The sequence below is a fragment of the Cibotium barometz genome, chromosome 20 (assembly GCF_041138505.1).
Source record: "Cibotium barometz isolate CiBa-2024 chromosome 20, ASM4113850v1, whole genome shotgun sequence".
In the NCBI taxonomy this organism is placed as follows: Eukaryota; Viridiplantae; Streptophyta; class Polypodiopsida; order Cyatheales; family Cibotiaceae; genus Cibotium; species Cibotium barometz.
Window position 1 is genome coordinate 50590115 of NC_141065.1, and position 21192 is coordinate 50611306.

The 21192-nt window shown below is 42.2% G+C and overlaps 2 protein-coding genes across 3 annotated transcripts in view; one reads left to right on the top strand and one right to left on the bottom strand.

Moving 5' to 3' along the window:
* The window catches only part of LOC147627988 (alpha/beta-Hydrolases superfamily protein), an 89359-nt gene that overhangs the window by 33062 nt on the left and 35105 nt on the right, over positions 1-21192 (top strand). The window lies entirely within an intron of this gene.
* Positions 17291-19884, bottom strand: LOC147627989 (uncharacterized). The gene is made up of 3 exons (XM_086815056.1): positions 18374-19884; positions 17955-18273; positions 17291-17827 (listed from the first exon to the last, which is right to left on the bottom strand). The coding sequence occupies exons 1-3, from the start codon at positions 19804-19806 to the stop codon at positions 17291-17293; spliced, it is 2289 nt and encodes a 762-aa protein (XP_086671182.1). The 5' UTR covers positions 19807-19884.

Consider the following 21192-nt stretch of genomic DNA (forward strand, 5'->3'; position numbering starts at 1 on the left):
TGACCACCACATGCTTCTTCATGCAAACCTTCTTAAATGGCTGGAATCTCCTTGGTTGTTGGTACTCTTCTGCACACTTGATCTTTTCGTTTTTGGTAGAGGGAACCTTCTAAGAACAAGAAAGAACTTGGCCTCTTCATGAGCCTCCTCTTTTGTGCCCTTGTCAAGTCTTGTGGGAATTCACCTTCCAAGATGTAGCTCACTATGGGAGCCAGTGTCTCCATTCCTTGGTACCGTGATTGCTTAATAGCCGCTGCAGCCAAGACTACTTGCATTTCCTTCTTAACACATGCAACAGCTTGTTGTGCAAGTAGATCAGCATCCTCATTTTGTTTCCTAGGAATATGATACAATTGCACCTCCTCAAATTGATTAAACAACCTACGGATAGCATGAACCTTTTGCCTTAATCTTTCATTCTTGCATGCCCAAATGCCTAAAATCCCCTTTTACCTGGAGACGTTGTATCCCTTGATTGATGCACACCTTCAAGCCATGAAGTAGTATGTCGTACTCTGCTTCATTGTTGCTAGTAGAACTTGGCAAGTTGACCTTCTCCTTCATAACCACCTCTCCACTTGGGTTGAGCAGCACCAGCCCTCCCCCTGCTTTACTTGTGGCTTTTCTAAAAGCTCCATCAAAGAACAAGGTGAATGCATTAGGTATAGTTTTGGGTGGTGGCAATGGTAGGGTCTTTACGTTAGGCACCTTAATCTCCTTTTCATGCACTCTATAAGTGAGAATCCTTGCCAATTGTGCACGCACACTATCTTCTACCTTGAAAGAGTATTGGAATTCTTACAATTCCATAATCCACTTTGTGATTCTAGCGCTGAGAGTCATTTGAGAAGACACCCAAGGAAACAAATTTTCTGCAATGAGAATTACAAAAGGTTTTGGTAACAAGTAGGATCTAAATTTTCTCACCGCAAAGATGAGAGCAAGCATCATCATGAGTTCCGCTTCCGTGTAGCCTTTCTCCAAGACATTCATGACCCTACTAACAAAGTAGATGGACTGCATCCTAGTACTGTGGGGATCTTGCTGCAACAAAACTACACCCACTGTTTCCTTTCCAACACTAGAGCTAACGAAGAAAGTGTACTCCCAACAAGGAGGCATGAGTGTTGGTAGCTCTGACAAAATGACTTTAATATTACAAAAGTACTCCTCAAGCTCATTAGACCATGCAAACTCTACCTGTTGAGACAATTTTTGCAAGGGGTGAAGTAACTCTGAGGCTAAGTGAATGAAGCGTGACATGTACTTCACCTTTTGAATGAATGAGATGGCCTCCTTGAGACTCTTTGGAGATGGTAGATCGATAAGAGCCTTTGCCTTTGGAGGATCCATCTCAATGCCTTTGGAAGAAACCTTATGACCAAGCAAGATTACTTCATCCTCACCGATATGACCTTTGTCGGGATTGAGTTGGCCCCCCATGTCGTAGAGTTTCTTCAAGCCTTCTTCCACCCTCTGCACATGCAATGACTTAGAGCTATAGATGCAAAAATCATCTATGAACACTCTAATGGATTTCCCAAAGAATGCTTGAAACACCATGTTCATGAAACGTTGAAATGTTGCTGGAGCATTGGTCAAACCAAATGGCATGACTCTGAAAGCATAACAACCCCAAGGAGTGATGAAGGTTGTTTTCAATTGATCCTCCAATGCAATTCTAATTTGAAAGTAACCAGAGTAGCCATCACATATCGTATACTTCTCATGACCTGCTACCTCATTTAGGATCTCATCTTGAAATGGGAGAGGAAAGTGGTCTCTTTTTGTCGCCTCGTTGAGTGGACGATAGTCCACACACACCCTCCATTTGCCGTTCTTCTTGGGAGTGACCATGATGGGAGAGACCCACTCTGAATTTTCTACAGGATATATGAACCCCGTTGCTAGAAGCTTCCTCACCTCTTTGAGTAGTGCTTGCTCCTTGATGACTCCTAGTCTTCGTAGCTTTTGTGCCTTAGGTTTGGCTTCTGGCTTTAGCTCGATCTTGTGTTGAATGGCCTCTACGCCACGCACATCTGTGTAATCTTTAGCAAAAAACCTAGGAAATTTCCCTAGTACACATTTAAACTCCTGTCCTTTCTCCGATGTAAGCTTTTTTGAGAGCATAGCATCAAACATTTCTTCATCATGCACAATTTGGTCTTCTTGAGAGCCTACCTCCTCCAAACCTTGACAGGGTGTCTCTTTGTCTTTTGCTCTGAATCTTACCCCCATGACTTCAATGGAAGACTCCTCTTCCGTAGTGATGTTGCCGCTTTCTTCCTCTGAGGTGTCATCGGTCCAATCCTCCTGTGTTTCACCTTGAGAAGATTCTTCATTTATCTCCTCTCGTCGTTGCTCCTTCATGTCAAAGATGATTTTCATTCTTGCAAAGTAACTTTCTATTTTACCAATCCTGCAAAGCTCGCATTCTCATTAGCCATGGTCTACCTAGGATAAATGGATAACCACTTCCCTTGGTAGACATAACATAAAAATCAACAACCTTCTTAATGCCAAAAACTTTCACAGAAACATTCTTACAAATCCCAAGACACTTTGCTTTGCTATTGTTTGCCATTTTCACCTTAATTTCAGGTGTTTCATGAATATGCATGCCTAGTCTTTGCATAAGGTCCTCTGTCATGATGCAAATTTGTGCACCCCCATCTACTAGACCCTTCTTAACTAGCCTTCCCTTGATGTAGCAATCTAATATAGGTGTAATGTCCTCATCTATCTCGGCTTGTGAAATTTTTACAACAGGCACATTCTCTTTTGTTTTTCTCCTAGTGCTCACGGCCTTTGTTAATTCTCTTCTAACTTGTGGACATAAGGCTAGAAATTGAGGCCACGAGATATCAGGATCCTTACCTCTCATGTCTTTCCAAAAGATTGTACGGAGCCATACCATGTCCAAGGGGAAAATCTTGGAGGTTTATACGACATCGTCTCCTCTTGACTTCCTTGTTTTTCTTCACTTTCTTTCCTCGTCCATGGTCACTTTGTGATGCCACACCCTCCTTTTCCTTCTCTTTTCTACGCCCTCGTTTGATACCATTTGCTTCAATGTCTACCTCCTTGGCCTTTGTTACCTCTACCACATGTACATTTGGGTCCGGTAAGGGCGGCATTCCTTCCATTCCTCGTGGAGGTGGTCTTGTTGTATTAGGCCTTTGCAAAATCATCGGTTGTTGTTGACTAGTGCCTTCACCTGCATTCATCCCTAGATAATTCATGTTAGGCTTCCCTGGCTCCCCACGAGGCCAAGGACAATTATACATCCCATGCCCTGACTCTCCGCAATTCCAACATTGCAAGAGTCGCCTAGGTCGTGGCTCTCGTTCTTCAACCCTTTTGGCTTGGCCCTTCTGTTCCACAGCTTGTGCAAAGTGCATAGACAAGTTATTTAAAGACTGATTTAACTTTTCTATCACCTCGACTATGACCTTGGGTAATTCTCTACGAGTGCAAGACTGTACCTCTTCCCTAGGCTTTGAATCATCAAAGATAAAGCTCCCCCCTCCTAGCATACACCTCATCTTACGGAGTTTCTTGGTAGCCCTAGCCTCAGCAGCATCAAATGTTGTGGGCTCTCCTGATTCTACTTGCAATTTTAGTGATGTGTACATCTCTGCAATAAATCTCTCCTTCTTCAAGAATTCTGCACCATCTCCAGGGTTAGGAAGACTACGCAACCACGAGTCCAAAGACGTAAGAATTCTTGCTTAGAACTCAAGTAGTCCTCTAGATCCTTTTGCTTATGAGCAACTATTTCTTGCCATAGCTTTTGTGTGTTCAAAGGAGTGAAGTAATTGTCTCTAAAAAGTTGTATGATCCCCTTGTAATCTACTCGTGCATGTGCAGGTAGAGATTGAAACCAAGTGGAAGCATCTCTTCATAGGACCAACTCAAACATGTCTAAGCACTCTTGGTCTCCTACCACTCTCTTTATGTGGAGTGCCATTCTAAAGTTTGATAAGAACAACTCGGCATCCTCACCGGGCTCTCCAAAGAATAAGGGGTAGCCACTCATTTGCCTAGTGGTATCCATGCTTAAGAAGAAGAAGCACAAATATGATTGCACAAAGGTCTTCCTTCACTCTCTTTCTCTCTCTCTCTTTTTTTTTTCCAAAGTAGAATGAAAATGTAGACGTCAAAGCTTATGTCATAACGAATCAAAGGCAAAATAAATGGATTAACTGAGGCATTAATGGCTGCTACTTACCTAGGTCCAAACATACGATGAATGACACGCTGAAATTGCAACTACCTACTAACAACTATGTGTATTTCTTGCCTAGCATAAGAAATTAGCCTACGGTATAAGTCTTCTTGATTCATAAAACTAAGCTACAACAAGATGAAAATATGCACATCAAAGGAAATGGTGTAATCTACAATGGGAAGTATGACAAGATTAGGTGATGCTAAAACCTCTCTTAGTCTTTCTGGACCAAAAAGAAAAACCATGCGTTGTTGGTAGAAAATTTTTCTATCAATGCAAACATTCTCTAATGGAGTGCACCCAATGAAACTGGTTGTATTGAATCCCAAGAGGATTATTCATGAAAGATCACACAAAAGTACCAACTTTCCTTCTTAAAATATGATACCCAACAAGCATGCAAGGAAATTTATGTGTTAAAGAGATCGATGTACCTTAAATACCCATTCAAAAACTACTCGTTTCGCAGCGGGAGTACCAGAACTGGGGCAGTCCGGGGCGGGCAACAAGAAGAGCGGCCTCTAAGCACTCCTGAAGGCTCTCGTGTTGCTCAATGGGCTTGGGGCACAACGCAACAGAAACATAAGAACCCCAAAATCACACACTCAACAAGAAAAGGGGCACCACCTAGTTATGTGTGTAAACTAGGACACCAAAGATCTTCTTTGTAGCCAATCAATACAAGCTAACCATATACATCAATCAAAAGGCACACACACCCTCAACAAAACTCATAACATATGATATAGTGTTTGGAGGAGACTAGCATAACACAAATAGATGCGCACCAAACTTGGAGAAGAACTTAGAGAGATAATATAAGCTTGATTTTGTTGTCGGTATACACATGTTCTTAAGCTTACTGGAGCCCTCTCACCATACAACCCTCTTACCATGGATTGAAAGGTAACAAATCAAAAACAGACCCTCAAGCCGCCAAGCATATAATCACACCACAAAATACAAGGATCGAATTTACCTTAAATCAAAGATCGGATCGCTTTGCTAAATCAACTTTGGAGATGTAGGAGTCCAAGATTTTGTACACAATTACACCCAAACTACTAATCTTATTTATGCAACAAAGGCAAGATACAATTATGATAGGGAGTATGGCATCTCTGAAGCCCTCACAATGACATAACTATCTTCAAGCTTCTCTAAAGGTATTGGTGTGTAGAGAGAGCTCACAAGTTCACTATCTCCTTACACACTAGAGTTGGGAGTGGTGTATAATGTGTATAATCTCCCTTCACAAGGAATGGAGGTGCTCTATTTATAGGTTTGAGAAGCTCCAATTAGGATTAAGACTAATCAATTTTATTAAGTCTAATCAATTTTATTATGAGAAATCATAGATTAGGGTTTTTTTATTTCGAAATGAGAGTGGGCCTCTTCTTATCCCTTGAGTCTCATAGATGTGGACTCAAGGTGAGAGAATTATTGAAGGTGAGAGGAGAGTGTGATGTAGAGTTTTGAGCAAATAACTTGTAGTAATGCCTACTCAAAAAGTAGTAGAGTAGGTGCTTATTTACATATGTTTAGTGGGTTAGTAGTTAGTAATCATTATAAAAGGTTAGTAGTACAATGTACAAATGGGTGAGAAGGGCTGAGAGGTTGAGTGAGAGGGGTAAAGATTTGGAAAGATCCTTTGTGTGGTTGAAAGCTCAAAGAAGCTTGGACTCTCTCATGTGTAGATCTTTAAGTTAATCGCCGGTCTCCTTCTTGCATTCGACGCCACAAAAGTTGATTGAGGTGAAGAACATGGAGGTTTTTGTAGATAAAAACCCCATATTTGCAGAGGTTAATATGATACAGTCATGCTGAATTTTTATGTATTGTTTGAGATTGGGAAAATAATTTAGTAATATAGGAGTGGTAGGGAGAGAAATGGAGATGAGGTATAGGTGTAGAGTAGATATGAGAGCAAATGGAGATGGAAGGAGAGGGCAAAGGTGAAGAGGGTGAGAGAGGACATGAAGTTTGCAGGTTTGATGGAGTGAGAAAAGAATGAGTAAGTGTGTAGGTGATGAATGTGTAAGGGAGGTGAGAAGAGACTAGGTGTACCTTGTCGAAAAGTGGGTAGACTGGGGTCCATTAAAAAATTCATATCTCACCGCCATTAGCTCCAAAAATTCTCAAAAAATTTGAGCATATTTCTGAGCTCACGAGCTAACTTTTGTCTCTTGACACCAGTCCAAATTCGGAGTGGAGATGGGCGCAAAAATTTCAGCAGACTCATGTATTTTCTGAATTTTCAAAATCTTTGTGTGGGTCTCTATCGGTGGAATTTCTTGATAGCTCCATGAGTGAGCCCCCAATACATCATATTCTGACCTTAGAGACTCAAGTATATGTGGACACTTGCATGGAGGAGATTTTTTTCCATTTTATAGAAGGATTTACATAATAAGAAAAAAACAAGCTAGTACTTTAACTAGTCAATATATCATGATAATATGGTTATTATGATAGGAAAATGAAATAAATAAAAAGATCTAATTGTGAATAAAAATACTAAAGTAAAATATACAAAAATAATTGATATATGAAAAACAAAAATACTATACTATGGAAGTCAAAAGGGAGGGAGACCCTCATTATTTTAGGGTAGATGAGAGAATAAAAGATGAAATAGTCTAAGGGAAAAAGTGATTTAGGTAGTAGTTTTTTATTTTAAATTTTTTAACTTTAAATTTAAATTTTTTAGCTTTCTACACGGTGTGGGTAGAAATGTGAGGGCATAGGATTTACTTATGCATGGTGAAGTTGAAGCATATGTACAATGATGGTCTAAAAGTATTATGAAGAAGAAAAAAAATAATAAATAAATAAAAATATACTTAGGTTTTGTAATACACACACCTAATGAAGTATTTACATAATTAGAGAAAATAGAGACCCCATATTTAGGCCCTCATATGAAATGAAATATTTACACAAAATGGGCCATAATAATTTTATTAATTTTTGTAGCTAGCAAAAACTTTTTTTTTAAAATAATATAAAAATATATAGAAGATACAGATAAAGTCCCTAACGCACACACGCCTATTTACAGTGAAAAGGTATTTATGACAAAGAGTTTATGTGATTTTCCTTGGCCGAGGTAGCTCCCTATGGTAATATGGATAGTCTAAAAAACGGCTATCAATATATTGTAGATAGTGTGCATGGGCATTGGGCAAAAGGTGGGCGCGTGCACAAGCTTCTTCCATTAATAACTCCAACACATTGCTTTCTTCAACTCTTTTCTCAGATAGCTTGTATGCGGTACCTTTGGACAATGGTTTGTGTCGAAAGCTGGTCCATAAAGGATTGGAAATATATTAGACTGGGTCCGACATGGGGTGAGGCTTACCTACTTGCAGTGGTACCAAATATGCCACCGGTCTCACAAAAAGACGTGATGAAGTACTTGCGGGAAAGCTAGCGATCGGATCGGCGCGTGTCACAAATATGTAGAAAGACAACGAGCAAGATGACATAACACCTCTATCCTTCAAGCAGAGCAAAATACACAGCAAAAGATGGTACGAACACTTTAAATAGACATTGCATTGAGCCAAAACGGGCGGCCCCTTCTAGGTATTGTTTTTATTCAGAAAGAAGCTTTTCAGTACAAAGAACACCAAGTTGCGGGTGCTTTTCACCGGTTCTTTCACACAAACTCTGGCGAGTCAACTCAAATCCATGTTTAGTGAGAACTTCCTAAAAACTGTCTATGGGACAGTCCCAAAAACAGCCCTCAAAATTGTCCTTAATCCGACCTGATTTGGGCTTCGCACGTGTGAACTGGTATCACACCCGTAGATCTGTACGAACAGGTTCAGTCGGCGGCTGTACCCCCTCTCCTTTCAGTCGGTGTAGAGAGAAGGAAGAGAGCATGCTGTTCTGCCTGCAACCCTTCTGTACGGACAGAGTAGGGAGAGAGAGAGAACACAAGAACCCAGTCGGCTGCCCAAGCTGTGGAGCCTGGGAGAACAACACTCGACAGCCCCCTGCTTGTAGCGTACGACCAGTGAAGAAGGGAGCAGAGCTATTGACTGTATGGCTTTTTCCCTTGGAGGTGGCTGCTGTACAGACAGGTTATCGCAGCAGAGAGAGAGAGAGAGAGAGAAAGAAAGAAAGATTTTATTAACGTCTTCCAAAAGACCGAACTCGGCCTATGAGACAAATCGGTGTACCTGTATGGAGTATCCTCTGTCATCCCAACAAAATGAAAAAGTACTGAACTAAAAAGTTGAATCTGGGTGTGCAATAAGGACAATGAGTGGTGGAGGGAATGGAGCTCTACTACTAGGAGAATGCAAAGCTATATGCATGGAGTATACAATCATGATATGCACCTAGCTAGCTCCATCCTGTACCATACTGGGGGTATAAAATGGTATACATCAATGAAGGGGGTGTTCACAGCTCCCTGAAGAACATGCCTGGGTGTGCTCTGAAGCAAGCCAGTCGCTCCGCACCCTCTCTGTGAAACTGAGCTCTGATCTCTGTCATCTCTCTCTGGTTTTGGCGTGGTGTCCGAAAGCCAGGTGTCCTCTGTCTCCTGTGGGCTCTGAGTGTCTCTGCTCTCTAGAGAGTAATTCCTTGCCCTGTAGGAGCTGGGAGTGGGATGGATCTCTGAAAAAATGTAGTAATCTGTGTCTGTCGTCCTCGCTCTGGAGCTGTTTGAGCCTGTAATGATGTCTCTCTATGGCGTTGTATGTCTAGAATGAATCTCCCCAGTATGCGCTGGTCTGGTGCCTCAAAGATCTGGCGTAGGGAATGTGGCTCTCTGAATAAAATGGGATATCTGAGATCTCTCTCTGATGGCTGTATATGCTCTGCATCTGCATACATAATGCTCCTCACTCTCCACCTCCTATTTGCACAATCTGCATACCCTCTCCTCTCGGGGGATCCGTGCTGCTCTGCCAGTCTCAATCTCCAATCGGTGTGATGAAACTCTAAGCTGACCAATAGCCACTCAGGAGCCGTGTGGTAAAAAGCCCTCCATGTATCCAGGCCTCTCTATAAATTCATCGTCAATGATACTCATGAAGTGATCTCTGTAGTATAGCATCTTCGGTGGAAGAGACTGTGTAGGCGATATCCGTGTCTCTCGTGTATAGAGCTGCCATAGATCCTGTCTCAATACTCTGTTCCTCTCACTATGAGAGAGACGGATATGTGGTGCATTCTTGTCATACTGGAATGGTGGTAGATGATCCATGTCTAGGCCATGCTGTGAGAACCAATGTGTGACCTGTGCATACTGATAGCCGTTTTTTCGACTATCCACATTACCACAGGGAGCTACCTCGGCCAAGGAAAATCACATAAACTCTGTCATAAATACCTTTTCACTGTAAATAGGCGTGTGTGCGTTAGGGACTTTACCCATATCTTCTATATATTTTTATATTATTAAAAAAAAAGTTTTTACTAGCTACTTATCAAGAATAAATAAAATTATTACGGCCCATTTTGTGTAAATATTTCATTTCATATAAGGGCCTAAATTTGGAGGTCTCTATTTTCTCTAATTATATAAATACTTCATTAGGTATGTATATTACAAAACCTAAGTATATTTTTATTTATTTATTATTATTATTATTTTTTTTTCTTCATAATACTTTTAGAGCATCATTGTATATATGCTTCAACTTCACCATGCGTAAGTAAATCCTATGCCCTCATATTTCTACCCACACCGTGTAGAAAGCTTTAAAAATAAAAATAAAAATAAAAAAATAAAAAATCTACTACCTAAATCACTTTTTCCCTTAGACTATTTCATCTTTTATTCTCTCATCTACCCTAAAATAATGAGGGTCTCCCTCCCTTTTGACTTCTATAGTATAGTATTTTTGTTTTTCATATATCAATTATTTTTATATATTTTATTTTAATATTCTTATTCATAATTAGATCTTTTTGTTTATTTTATTTTCCTATCATAATAACCATATTATCATGATATATTGACTAGTTAAAGTACTAGCTTGTTTTTTTCTTATTATGTAAAGCCTTCTATAAAATGAAAAAAATCTCCTCCATGCAAGTGTCCACATACACTTGAGTCTCTAAGGTCAGGATATGATGTATTGGGGACTCACTCTTGGAGCTATCAAGAAATTCCACCGATGGGGACCAACACAGATTTTGAAAATTCAGAAAATACATGATTCTGCTGAAATTTTTGCGCCCACCTCCACTCCGAATTTGGACTGGTCATCAAGAGAGAAAAGTTAGCTCGTGAGCTCAAGAATATGCTCAAAGTTTTTGAGAATTTTTGGAGCTAATGGCGGTGAGATATGAATTTTTTATTGGACCCGAGTCTGTCCACTTTTCGACAAGGTACACCTAGTCTCTTCTCACCTCCCTTACACATTCATCACCTACATACTTACTCATTCCTTTCTTACTCCATCAAACCTGCAAACTTCATGTCCTCTCTCACCCTCTTCACCTTTGCCCTCTCCTTTCATCTCCATTTGCTCTTAATCTACTCTACACCCCTACCTCATCTCCATTTCTCTCCCTACCACTCCCATATTACTAAATTATTTTCCCAATCTCAAAAAATACATAAAAATTCAGCATGACTGTATTATATTAACCTCTGCAAATATGGGGTTTTCATCTACAAAAACCCTCATGTTCTTCACCTCAATCAACTTTTGTGGCGTCGAATGCAAGAAGGAGACCGGCGGTTAACTTAAAGATCTACACATGGGAGAGTCCAAGCTTCTTTGAGCTTTCAACCACACAAAAGATCTTTCCAAATCTTTACTCCTCTCACTCAACCTCTCAGCCCTTCTCACCCATTTGTACATTGTACTACTAACCTTTTATAGTGATTACTAACTACTAACCACTAAACATATGTAAATAAGCACCCACTCTACTACTTTTTGAGTAGGCATTACTACAAGTTATTTGTTCAAACCTCTGCATCACACTCTCCTCTCACCTTCAATAATTCTCTCACCTTGAGCCCACATCCATGAGACTCAAGAGATAAGAAGAGGTCCACTCTCATGTCAAAATAAAAAATCGATAATCTATGATTTCTCATAATAAATTGATTAGGCTTAATCCTAATTGGGACTTCTTAAACCTATAAATATGTGGGATATGGCTATTAGGGTTAGGGTTTTGAAAGGCACATCAGCAGGAGGCGTGAGAGTGAGAGAGAGGAACACGACTGCTCATATATTGATAATTATAAAATGAAGTACAATAGCCACATAAAAGATGTGACCTAAAAGTGTGTTCACATGGTCCGGCCATAAACTGTGCCAGGTGGACCAAATCACTTATAAACCTCTATAAGTGAAACTAAGCTAAACTGGGGGGAAAAACCTCCACTAACTGAAGTAAAAAGTGTCCCAGTAACCTACTGATGATCACTAGGACTCCCCTGGGTGCATACACAGCATAAAACCCAACAAACCCCCCTGGAGTGATATGTGATCACTGTACATAATCAACCAAAAGGAAACAAATTCAAAGCAGTGCGGAATGCTTCGAATTTCGGACGTGGTAGTGCCTTGGTGAAGATGTCTGCCACATTCTGATGTGTAGGGCAGTAAATCAGACTGATATCACCTGCCTCGAGTCTCTCCCGAACAAAGTGATAGTGAATCTCAATGTGTTTTGTGCGAGCATGAAACACAGGATTCCTGGCCAGGGCAATGGCACTCTGACTATCAGTATAGATAGATGTAGGCTCCTCCACTGAAATATCCATATCAGTCATAAGACGACGCAGCCAGACACACTCAACGGTAGTAGTTTAGGCTGCTCTGTACTCTGCCTCACAAGAGGAAGTGGCCACTGTGGTCTGTTTCTTGCTTAGCCAAGAAATACATGAAGAGCCAAGAAAGAAACAATTTCCACTAGTGGAATGTCTGGTATCGAAATCACCAGCTCAATCTGAATCGCTGTAAGCATATAACTGCATGTCACCCCCCTCAAGATAAAGCAATCTAAGAGACAAGGTACCCTGCAAATACCGAAATACACGCTTCACAGCTTGCCAATGTGACAATTGCGGGCTGTGCATGAATCTGCTCAACTGAGATACGACATACTAAATATCTGGCCGTGTAGTACACAAGTAAATAAGGCACCCAACAGCCTGAGCATATGTAGTGGCATCAAATAAAATATTGTCATCTTGTAGTGACAGTTTCATCCCAAGCTCCATAGGAGTGCTGATAGGCTTGCAATCCTGAAATTTGAACTTCTCCAAAAGTTTAGCAACATACCGAGATTGCAACAACCCAATGCCTCTGTTATCCTGCATAAACTGTATGCCCAAATAGTAGTGTACGAGCCCCAAATCAGACATGGCAAATGTCTGTTGTTGCAGTATCTCTTTAAAAGCTGCAATTTTGTCATCATTTGATCCCATGAGCAAAAGATCATCTACATAAAGACTGATGACCAGCAGATCTTTATCTTCTTTCTTTACATACGAAGTGGCTTCTGATGGACTGTTCACAAAGCCTTGAGTGAGCAGGAAAGCATCTATCTTTGCATACCAAGCTCGTGGAGCTTGTTTCAAACCATACAAGGCCTTTTTCAGCCTGCATACTTTGCCTTCATGACCATGTTCTGCAAAACCTATGGACTGATGTACATAAACTTCCTCCTCGAGGTCCCCATGTAGGAAAGCAGTCTTGATGTCCAACTGATGAACAACCTAACCACGATGTGCAGCCAATGCAATGACACTCCTAAGTGTCGACATACGAGATGTAGGAGCAAATGTCTCCTCATAATCAATGCCCTTCTTCTGTGCATAGCCCTTTGCAACTAGACGGGCTTTGTACCTGTCAATGGATCCAGCTGCATGTCTTTTCAACTTATAGACCCACTTAGTACCTATGGCTTTCTTGCCTTTGGGCAGATCAACCAAATCCCATGTTTGATTCTTTGTAATAGAATCAAGTTCATCCTGCATGGCTTTGTTCCAATGCACATTGTCTCGTGCATCCACAAATGAATCAGGCTCATCATCATCCTGTAAACTAGCTGCCATAACCATATTTAAATCCATGAAGTGTGCATGCTCATTGGTCCGTGTCTCCCTACGAGTACGGCGAGCAAGAGGAGTCTCTAGATGGCTGTCCTGTAATGTCCTCAAATACCATCTAGGTATATGTCTGACCTGTGGAGCCTGTTGCCCCATATTTGGCTCAACTTCTGGCTCAATCTCTTGCTGAATTTCTGCACCACCTTCATGATTAGCTGGCTGTCCTGCACCCTCATGGACCCTCATGGGTTGGATCACCAACTGTGGAATGAAACTCCATAGGTAGTAGACCTTCAAACACATCATTTTCAGCCTGATTTGCATCATAACTAGCCATGGATAATTCTGATTTTTCATCAAAAATCACATCCCGACTAGTGAATATCTTCTTGGACAGTGGGTCATATAACCGGTAGCCCTTGCTCTCACGGCTATACCCAATAAAAATACATTTTGTGGCTTTATCATCCAACTTCCTCCTCAACTCTTTGGGTATGTGTGCATATGCAAGACACCCAAAAGTACGAAAATGTGATACTTTAACATACATCTGTCCATCTCCATGAGTGACCGATTCTTCCTTTCTGCAACCCCATTTTGCTGTGGAGTATAAGGAGTAGTATACTGATGCTTGATACCTCTACTCTCAAGAAAGGAATTCAACATGTGTGACACATATTCCCCCCCTCGGTCAGAATGGAGAGCCTTAACCTTGCATCCTGACTCTATTTCAGCAAGTGCTACAAAGGCCAAAAATGCATCATATACCTGTGATTTCCGTGTCAACGGATAGACCCAGCATATACGAGAGAAGTCATCAATAAATGTAGCAAAATAGAAGCAACCTCCTAATGACTTCGTCCGTATGGGACCACAAAGATCAGTGTGTATAAGCTGCAACTTTGCAGTTGCTCGTAGAGCCTGATCACGTGGAAAGGAAAACCGATGCATTTTTCCCAAAATACATCCTTCACATATGTGATCTGGAGGCTTCTCCATAAGAGGTAGGTCTTTCAGCCATAACTCCGCATCAACCATAGCTGGAGTAAGAGTGAATGCATTATAAGCAGACTGATCCACTGGCTGAAATGCATCCAACTGATAGAGTCCATGACATAATGTACCAGTAAGCATCAAGGTCAAAGCATTAGCTTTGTCTCTGACCATGCATTTGTCATCATCAAAGTTGACTTGCATACCACATTGTGCTAAAGAAGAAATGGACAACAGATTCTTCTTTATCCCTGGTACATTTAAGGCATCTGTAAGGCGAAGAATAGAGCCATCAATGGCTGTGAGCTGAATCTCCCTAATGCCACGAACTGGATATGAAGCATTATTGGCGCACTGAACGGTCTTGCCAACAGGGGCAAGGCATACATTACAAAACAAATCCCTGCGAGATGTAATATGCTTTGAAGCACCACTATCAAAATACCAAGTACATGCATGCTCAGTCACACTAAGTGCATGTGAAGACCAAGAGGCATCATAACTGCATGTGTAGAAACAGTAATCCCTGTCTTCAACAAAGGAAGCAGTCTCCGGAGGAGCTTTAGAGGCATCGTTTACAGACATCCCAGATTCCTTCGCCTTCTCTTTGGCAATCCTCTTCCTACACTCTGTGATGTAGTGACCTTGCTTCTTACAGTAATGGCATTTGCCCTTCTTCTTGGGCTGTCCATCACCTTTCTTGGTATCCTGAGATGAACCACCATCACTTGAATTCTGATTTGAACTCTTTGGCTGAGACTTACCTTTCCCTTTTTGACCTGTCACAAATGCTTGTTTAGCACTTGTGTTCATGTTCATGTTCTTCCTGATTTGCTCTTCCTGTAACAAGAGAGCAACAAGTTCATGATACTTTAGGGGCTCAATAGCATTCCTCATGCTGAGGTTCAAAGAGGTATGAAAACCCAAGTAGGATCTTGGCAAAGAGTTTAAGATGGTGGATACAAGCTGTGTCTTAGGAATAATCTCATCCACATTGATGAGTTGCTCTCTCAAATCCTGCAGCTTGTTCAAGTGGCTAGACATATCATCTCCTTCATGTATCTTCTGATTTTCCAGCTCTCTTTTCAAAAATGAGATCCGTGCCTCATTACGAGCAGCATACATGTGCTCCAAAGTCACCCATGCATTCCGTGAAGAGCTAGCTAAACGAATATGAGGTATAATAGACCTCTGTACTGACAATGCAATAAGTGATAAGGCTTGTGCATCTTTGGCATCCCATGTCTTTTGAGCATTTGTTCTTTGAACAGGCAGTGGCTGACCTGGTGCATGTGCCTGTTGTCCTCTTCCACGAGCACCCCCTTGGGGAGGAGTCTCTGGAGCCAATGGACCTGGACGTGGTTCATCACCACTAACAAAATCCCAAAGACTTTTTGCCACGAGCACATTTCTCAGCATAAAACTCCACAAGGAGTAATTCATGCCATCCAGCTTGTCTTCCTTAGACAAGTACGTGAACACATCACTCTGCTGTTGATTTGCTATTATGCCAGTGCAAAATGTTGTACCTGTGTATCAAAGAACCCAAAAACAACCACCCTGAAAGCAACTGTACTCCACTGAATACAACTGACCCAAATATGCCTGCACTATCGATCCTCTGAATGTGCAAAACAATGCACCACTGACTGAGTAGAGCAACAAAAGTGGCTCACACAGTGCCAAAATGCCCAAAAATGCCCAAAATTTCTGCACCCAAAACCTTGCAAAAGCCTGTAGAGGTTTCTTTGCAAGAAAACCTCCTTGTATCTGCCAGAAAACTTTCACAGAGAAAATGCCCAAATTTCAAAACATGTAAAGCTTACCAAAATGTGATTTTGCAGGTACTGGTCGGCTGTAGGCTGTACGGAACAGCAGCAGGTACTGGTTGACTGTACGGAACAGACTATCCAGAGCAATGTACAGAGGAGAAGCGGCAATTGTATGGAACTGCAGGTACTATACGCAGCTGCAGGTACTGTACGGAGCTGCAAGTATACGCAGCAGGTGCTAGTCGCCTGCTGTCTGCTGTACGGAGCAGAGCAGGCGCCTGTACGGAGCAGGGTAGTCTGATGGCGAACCAGTACGGGCAGTTGCAGGCGAACTTGTACGGGCAGTTGCAAGCGAACTTAAACGGGCAGTTGCAGCTGTACGGGCTCGACAGGCGAAGGCAGCTGATGGCGTGGAACTGTACGGGCAGGACAGGCAAACCTGCTCTGATACCAAAATGTGGGATATGGCTGTTAGGGTCAGGGTTTTGGAAGACACATCAGCTAGAGGCGTGAGAGTGAGAGAGAGGAACACGACTGCTCATATATTGATAATTATAAAATAAAGTACAATAGCCACATAAAAGATGTGACCTAAAAGTGTGTTCACATGGTCCGGCCATAAACTGTGCCAGGTGGAAACCTCCACTAACTGAAGTAAAAAGTATCCCAGTAACCTACTGATAATCACTAGCACTCCCCTGGGTGCATACATAGCATACATAGTAGCCAGGAGTTTCATAAAAAAGGTTTTTTAAACGCGTTTCGAAACGTTTCGAAACGTTTCATGGTGAAGCCCAGAAGTATGAAACGGCAAGGGTCCCCGGGGGGGGGGGGGGGGGGGGGGGAGGACACATGTTACCTTGATCTCAGGCTCAAATAAATTAGCACAACTTAATAATTTACGATTTACAACTTACAAGTAACCAAATGGCAAAAGGAGTCACGACCAAAGAGTGGCAATCCATAAAATGAGAAATGTCACATGATACATCATAAATGTCACATGCCAGTATGCCACATGGGCTATGGCTGAAGCAAATGAGAGTATGTCACATGTGACATGTGACTGTCACTAACACCATACATGAAAGAAACTCAAAAATATCTAAAAATAACAACACTATCCAAGGCTCTAGCTAGTAGCCTCCAATGTCAAACATGACATAATACATCATACATGTCAAAAAATCATAAATGAAAATGAGAATGAGTCATGACTAGGTAGTAGGTACTAAGTAGATACTAGACTCTGAGAGCCTACTCATCCTCCTCTGCATCATCCAACTCAAGATTCTCATCCTCATCTGCAACATCAGATGCCTCAGAAGCTGTGGTCCAATCAGAAGAGTCATCTACATCCTCTGCTGCTGTCGCTGTCTCACATGCAACACTCGTGCTACCACCATCATCTGTGCCACGTACAAAACTCCTGCTACTGCTAGCACCATGTGTATCCCTGCCCACCCTGGCTCGAGAGCGGCTACGTGTTTGCCTGGTTCCCTGCATCGCCTCCTCATATAACATGGTGTAAATGTCCTGCTCATCAGGTGGGATCTCTGGGATGTCTTTCACTTTCTCAATGTCGATTTTGTCGACATTCACCTGAATCGGCTCTATAGAAGTACCTCTCTGCTCAAGTAGACGGAGGTTGCAATGACAATAAACCAACCGCTCTAATTGTGGAGTGGTAAATTTGTTCCTTTTCTTTGTATGGAAAAGGGCCCATGTACTCCAATTTCTCTCACAAGGACCTGAGCTGCAGTCCTGTGAAAGCACTCTCATAGCAAGCCTCCTCTGCCAAAATTCAAACCCGAAAAATCACACATGAGACATGATTCATTATCCATGACACAGGTGAAAGCACATGCATGAATCATGATATATCATGTGACATGAGCATAAAACTTTAATGAATACTCACCAACTGTGGGGCACTTATACCATATTTCTCCCACCAAGATACAGGCTGTAACATCCCTGAATGCAACTCAGCAGTCGGTGACCCAAAATGCTTTCCTGTCTTGTTGCGGAAGGCAAGCCGCTGCTGCTCCAAGGTAGCCAACTGATCCACATCTCCACCCACCCATGCTGTGACATACTCAGTCCAACCATCCTCCAACTCCTCGCAACATGCCTGATCTTCGTGTCTCCACAAAGGATGGAGAATGTGGGCCACTGCATGGATTGGTCTATGAAACCAATCCCAACGATCTTGCCAAATAGCACGGAGGCTGGCCTTCCTAGTTTTTTGAACATTACGAATCACGAATCACGATTTAGAGTTTATATTAAATAAAGTTTAGAGCTGAAATTTAAAGAGAAGTAAAATATAATACTTACTGGATGTCAGAAATACCAGTTGCCTTTATAAGGCACTCCCCGAGCTTGTCCATGTACCCATATAAGAGGCCCATGGTGCAACCCTCCATGTCGGTGATTCGTAATACGCTGTAGAAAGGTTGTAAAATCCTCACCAATCCCTCTGCTGTTGCCCACCACTCAGCACCCATGATAGTGCTAACAAAATTATCTGACTTTGAACACTTATTTTCAGCTTCCCAGTCATACCATTCCTTGGACACCACTAGTCGTAAGAGTCCCTTTCGTACTCTTACTACTCTATCAAGCACTATGAACATATATGCAAACCTAGTGGTGGCGGGTTTACACAGCTCCAACTCACCCTGTGCCCTGTAGATAGAAAGGATCTTGGGCCGCTTTGTGACAAATTTGACAATGAAGCGAGCTGTATTTAATACTTCCTGCAACCAACCTAGCTTGCCCATATCCTCCATCATAAGATCCAAACTATGACTGGCACATGGTGTCCAAACAATGCGTGGAAACTCATCCTCAAGCATGCGGCCCATACTGACACAATTTGAACCATTGTCAGTCACAACCTGCACAATATTTTCCGGCCCAACTTCCAAAACAGCCTCACGCAAATGGCGCCAAATGAACTCTCCTGTAACCACTGTGCCTGGCTGGGATGCATCAATGGCACGCAAAAACATTGTGCCCTTGCAAGAGGACACCAAGATGTTGTACACACTTCTCTTGCGTACATCTGACCACCCGTCACAAAGCAATGAGCAACCATACTTTTCCCAAGTCTTCCTTAATGGCTGAATTTCGTGATGCACCTGTGCACGCTCTCTGCGTAGCTCTTTAGTGCGCATAGTCTCATAGTTGGGTCCCTCCCACTCGTACCCAATCCGACTGACGGCACGCATGGCACATTTCCAACGATTTGTGCGTAGTATGTTGAAAGACAAGGCACATTGTATGAAGAGCTTAGTGAGCTCTCGAGTTGCCTCTTTCACAGCCTGCTTTTGAAAACCTGCTTTGATATTGCCTCTCTTGAGAGACCCCACAACCGGCAATTTAGAACGAGCCGCTACTGGCATAGAGCTCGTACCTGCATACACACCACCTGCAAAGGAATCTTGGCTTTCAGCCACATGAGTTTTCCCCCTCTTTGCCACTGCCTCGGAGCTCTCTTCTTCCTCGACACCTGTACCTGTGTTAGAGTCTACAACCCCTTCTTGGATTTTCTTCCATTCTTGTAGACTGTCATACACAGCCTTTGGTACCCTGGGACAAGCACAAATGCCCTCACCCTTCAAGCCAGACAAATGGGCTTTGATGCGGGTTACACTCCCGCCGGTCACTAATAAGCAGAAATTGCACTTCCACTTTTCGGCCCCAGACCCACCGTATCTTCCAAGTGAGGTGACATGGGCCCATACAGCATCACGATTGCGACCCATCTCGATTCTGTAAAAAGTTCAAGAAAATTTCAGCCTTCAAAGTTCAAACTTCAGGTTAATTTTCAGCCTTATAACTTTAATCATAATTCTGTAGTTCAGAGAGAGAGAGAGAGAGAGAGAGAGAGAGAGAGGGTGTAAATACTAAAGAGAGAGAGAGGTGTGTAAAGAGGACGTGTGACGTGTGTGTACAGAGAGAGAGAGAGAGAGAGAGGAGAGAGAGAGAGAGAGAGAGAGAGAGAGAGAAATACTAAAGAGAGAGAGAGGTGTGTAAAGAGGACGTGTGTGTGTAGAGAGAGAGAGAGAGAGAGAGAGAGAGAGGTGGAGAGAGAGAACGTGTCACGTGTGACGTGTGTGTGTACAGAGAGAGAGAGAGAGAGAGAGAGAGAGAGAGAGACGACAGCAATGCAGCACGGCTGTAGCCTGTGTGTGTGTGTAGAGAGAGAGAGAGAGAGAGAGAGAGAGAGAGAGAGAGGTGTAGAGAGAGAGAGAGAGGTGTAGAGAGAGAGAGAGAGGCAAGTCAGTGGTCACTCACGAGTCACGCTAGAGTGCGCACTGCGAGGCTGGCCGCTGGACGCGTGAGAACCTGTGCGCCGGCGTGACTTCGAAGATGCAGGCTGCTCGGCGCTCGCACAGAAACGCACAAAAACGGCAGCCACGTTTTTTTTAACGTGGATATTGCAGTTTTGGGAAAAAAAAAAATTCAAAAAAAAAAAACTCGTTTCAAAAACAACGAAACGTTTCGAAACGTTTCGTATGCCTCAGGGACAGCGAAACGCGTTTCATTGCTACTATGATAGCATAAAACCCAACAAAATAGAGCCCTTTCATTCCTTGTAAAGGCGGATTACACACATTGTACACCACTCCTAACTCTAGTGTGTAAGGAGAAAGTGAACTTGTGAGCTCTCTCTATACATCAATACCTTTGATTGCATAGAAAAGCTTGAAGCTAGTTATGTCATTGTGAGGGCTTGAGTGATCTTGTCTTTGTTGCATAAATAAGATTAGTAGTTTGGGTGCAATTGTATACAAAATCATGGACTCCTACATCTCCAAAGTTGATTTAGCAAAGCGGTTCGATGTTTGATTTAAGGTAAATTCGATCCTTGTATTTTGTGGTGTGATTTTATGCTTGGCGGCTTGAGGTCCTGTTTTTGATTTGTTGCCTTTCAATCCATGGTAAGAGGATTGTATGGTGAGAGGGCTCCCGTAACCTTAAGACCATGTGTATACCGACAACAAAATCAAGCTTATATTGTCTCTCTAAGTTCTTCTCGAAGTTTGGTGTGCATCTATTTGTGTTATGCTAGTCTCCTCCACACACAATATCATATGTTATGAGTTTTGTTGAGGGTGTGTGTGCCTTTTGATTGATGTATATGGTTA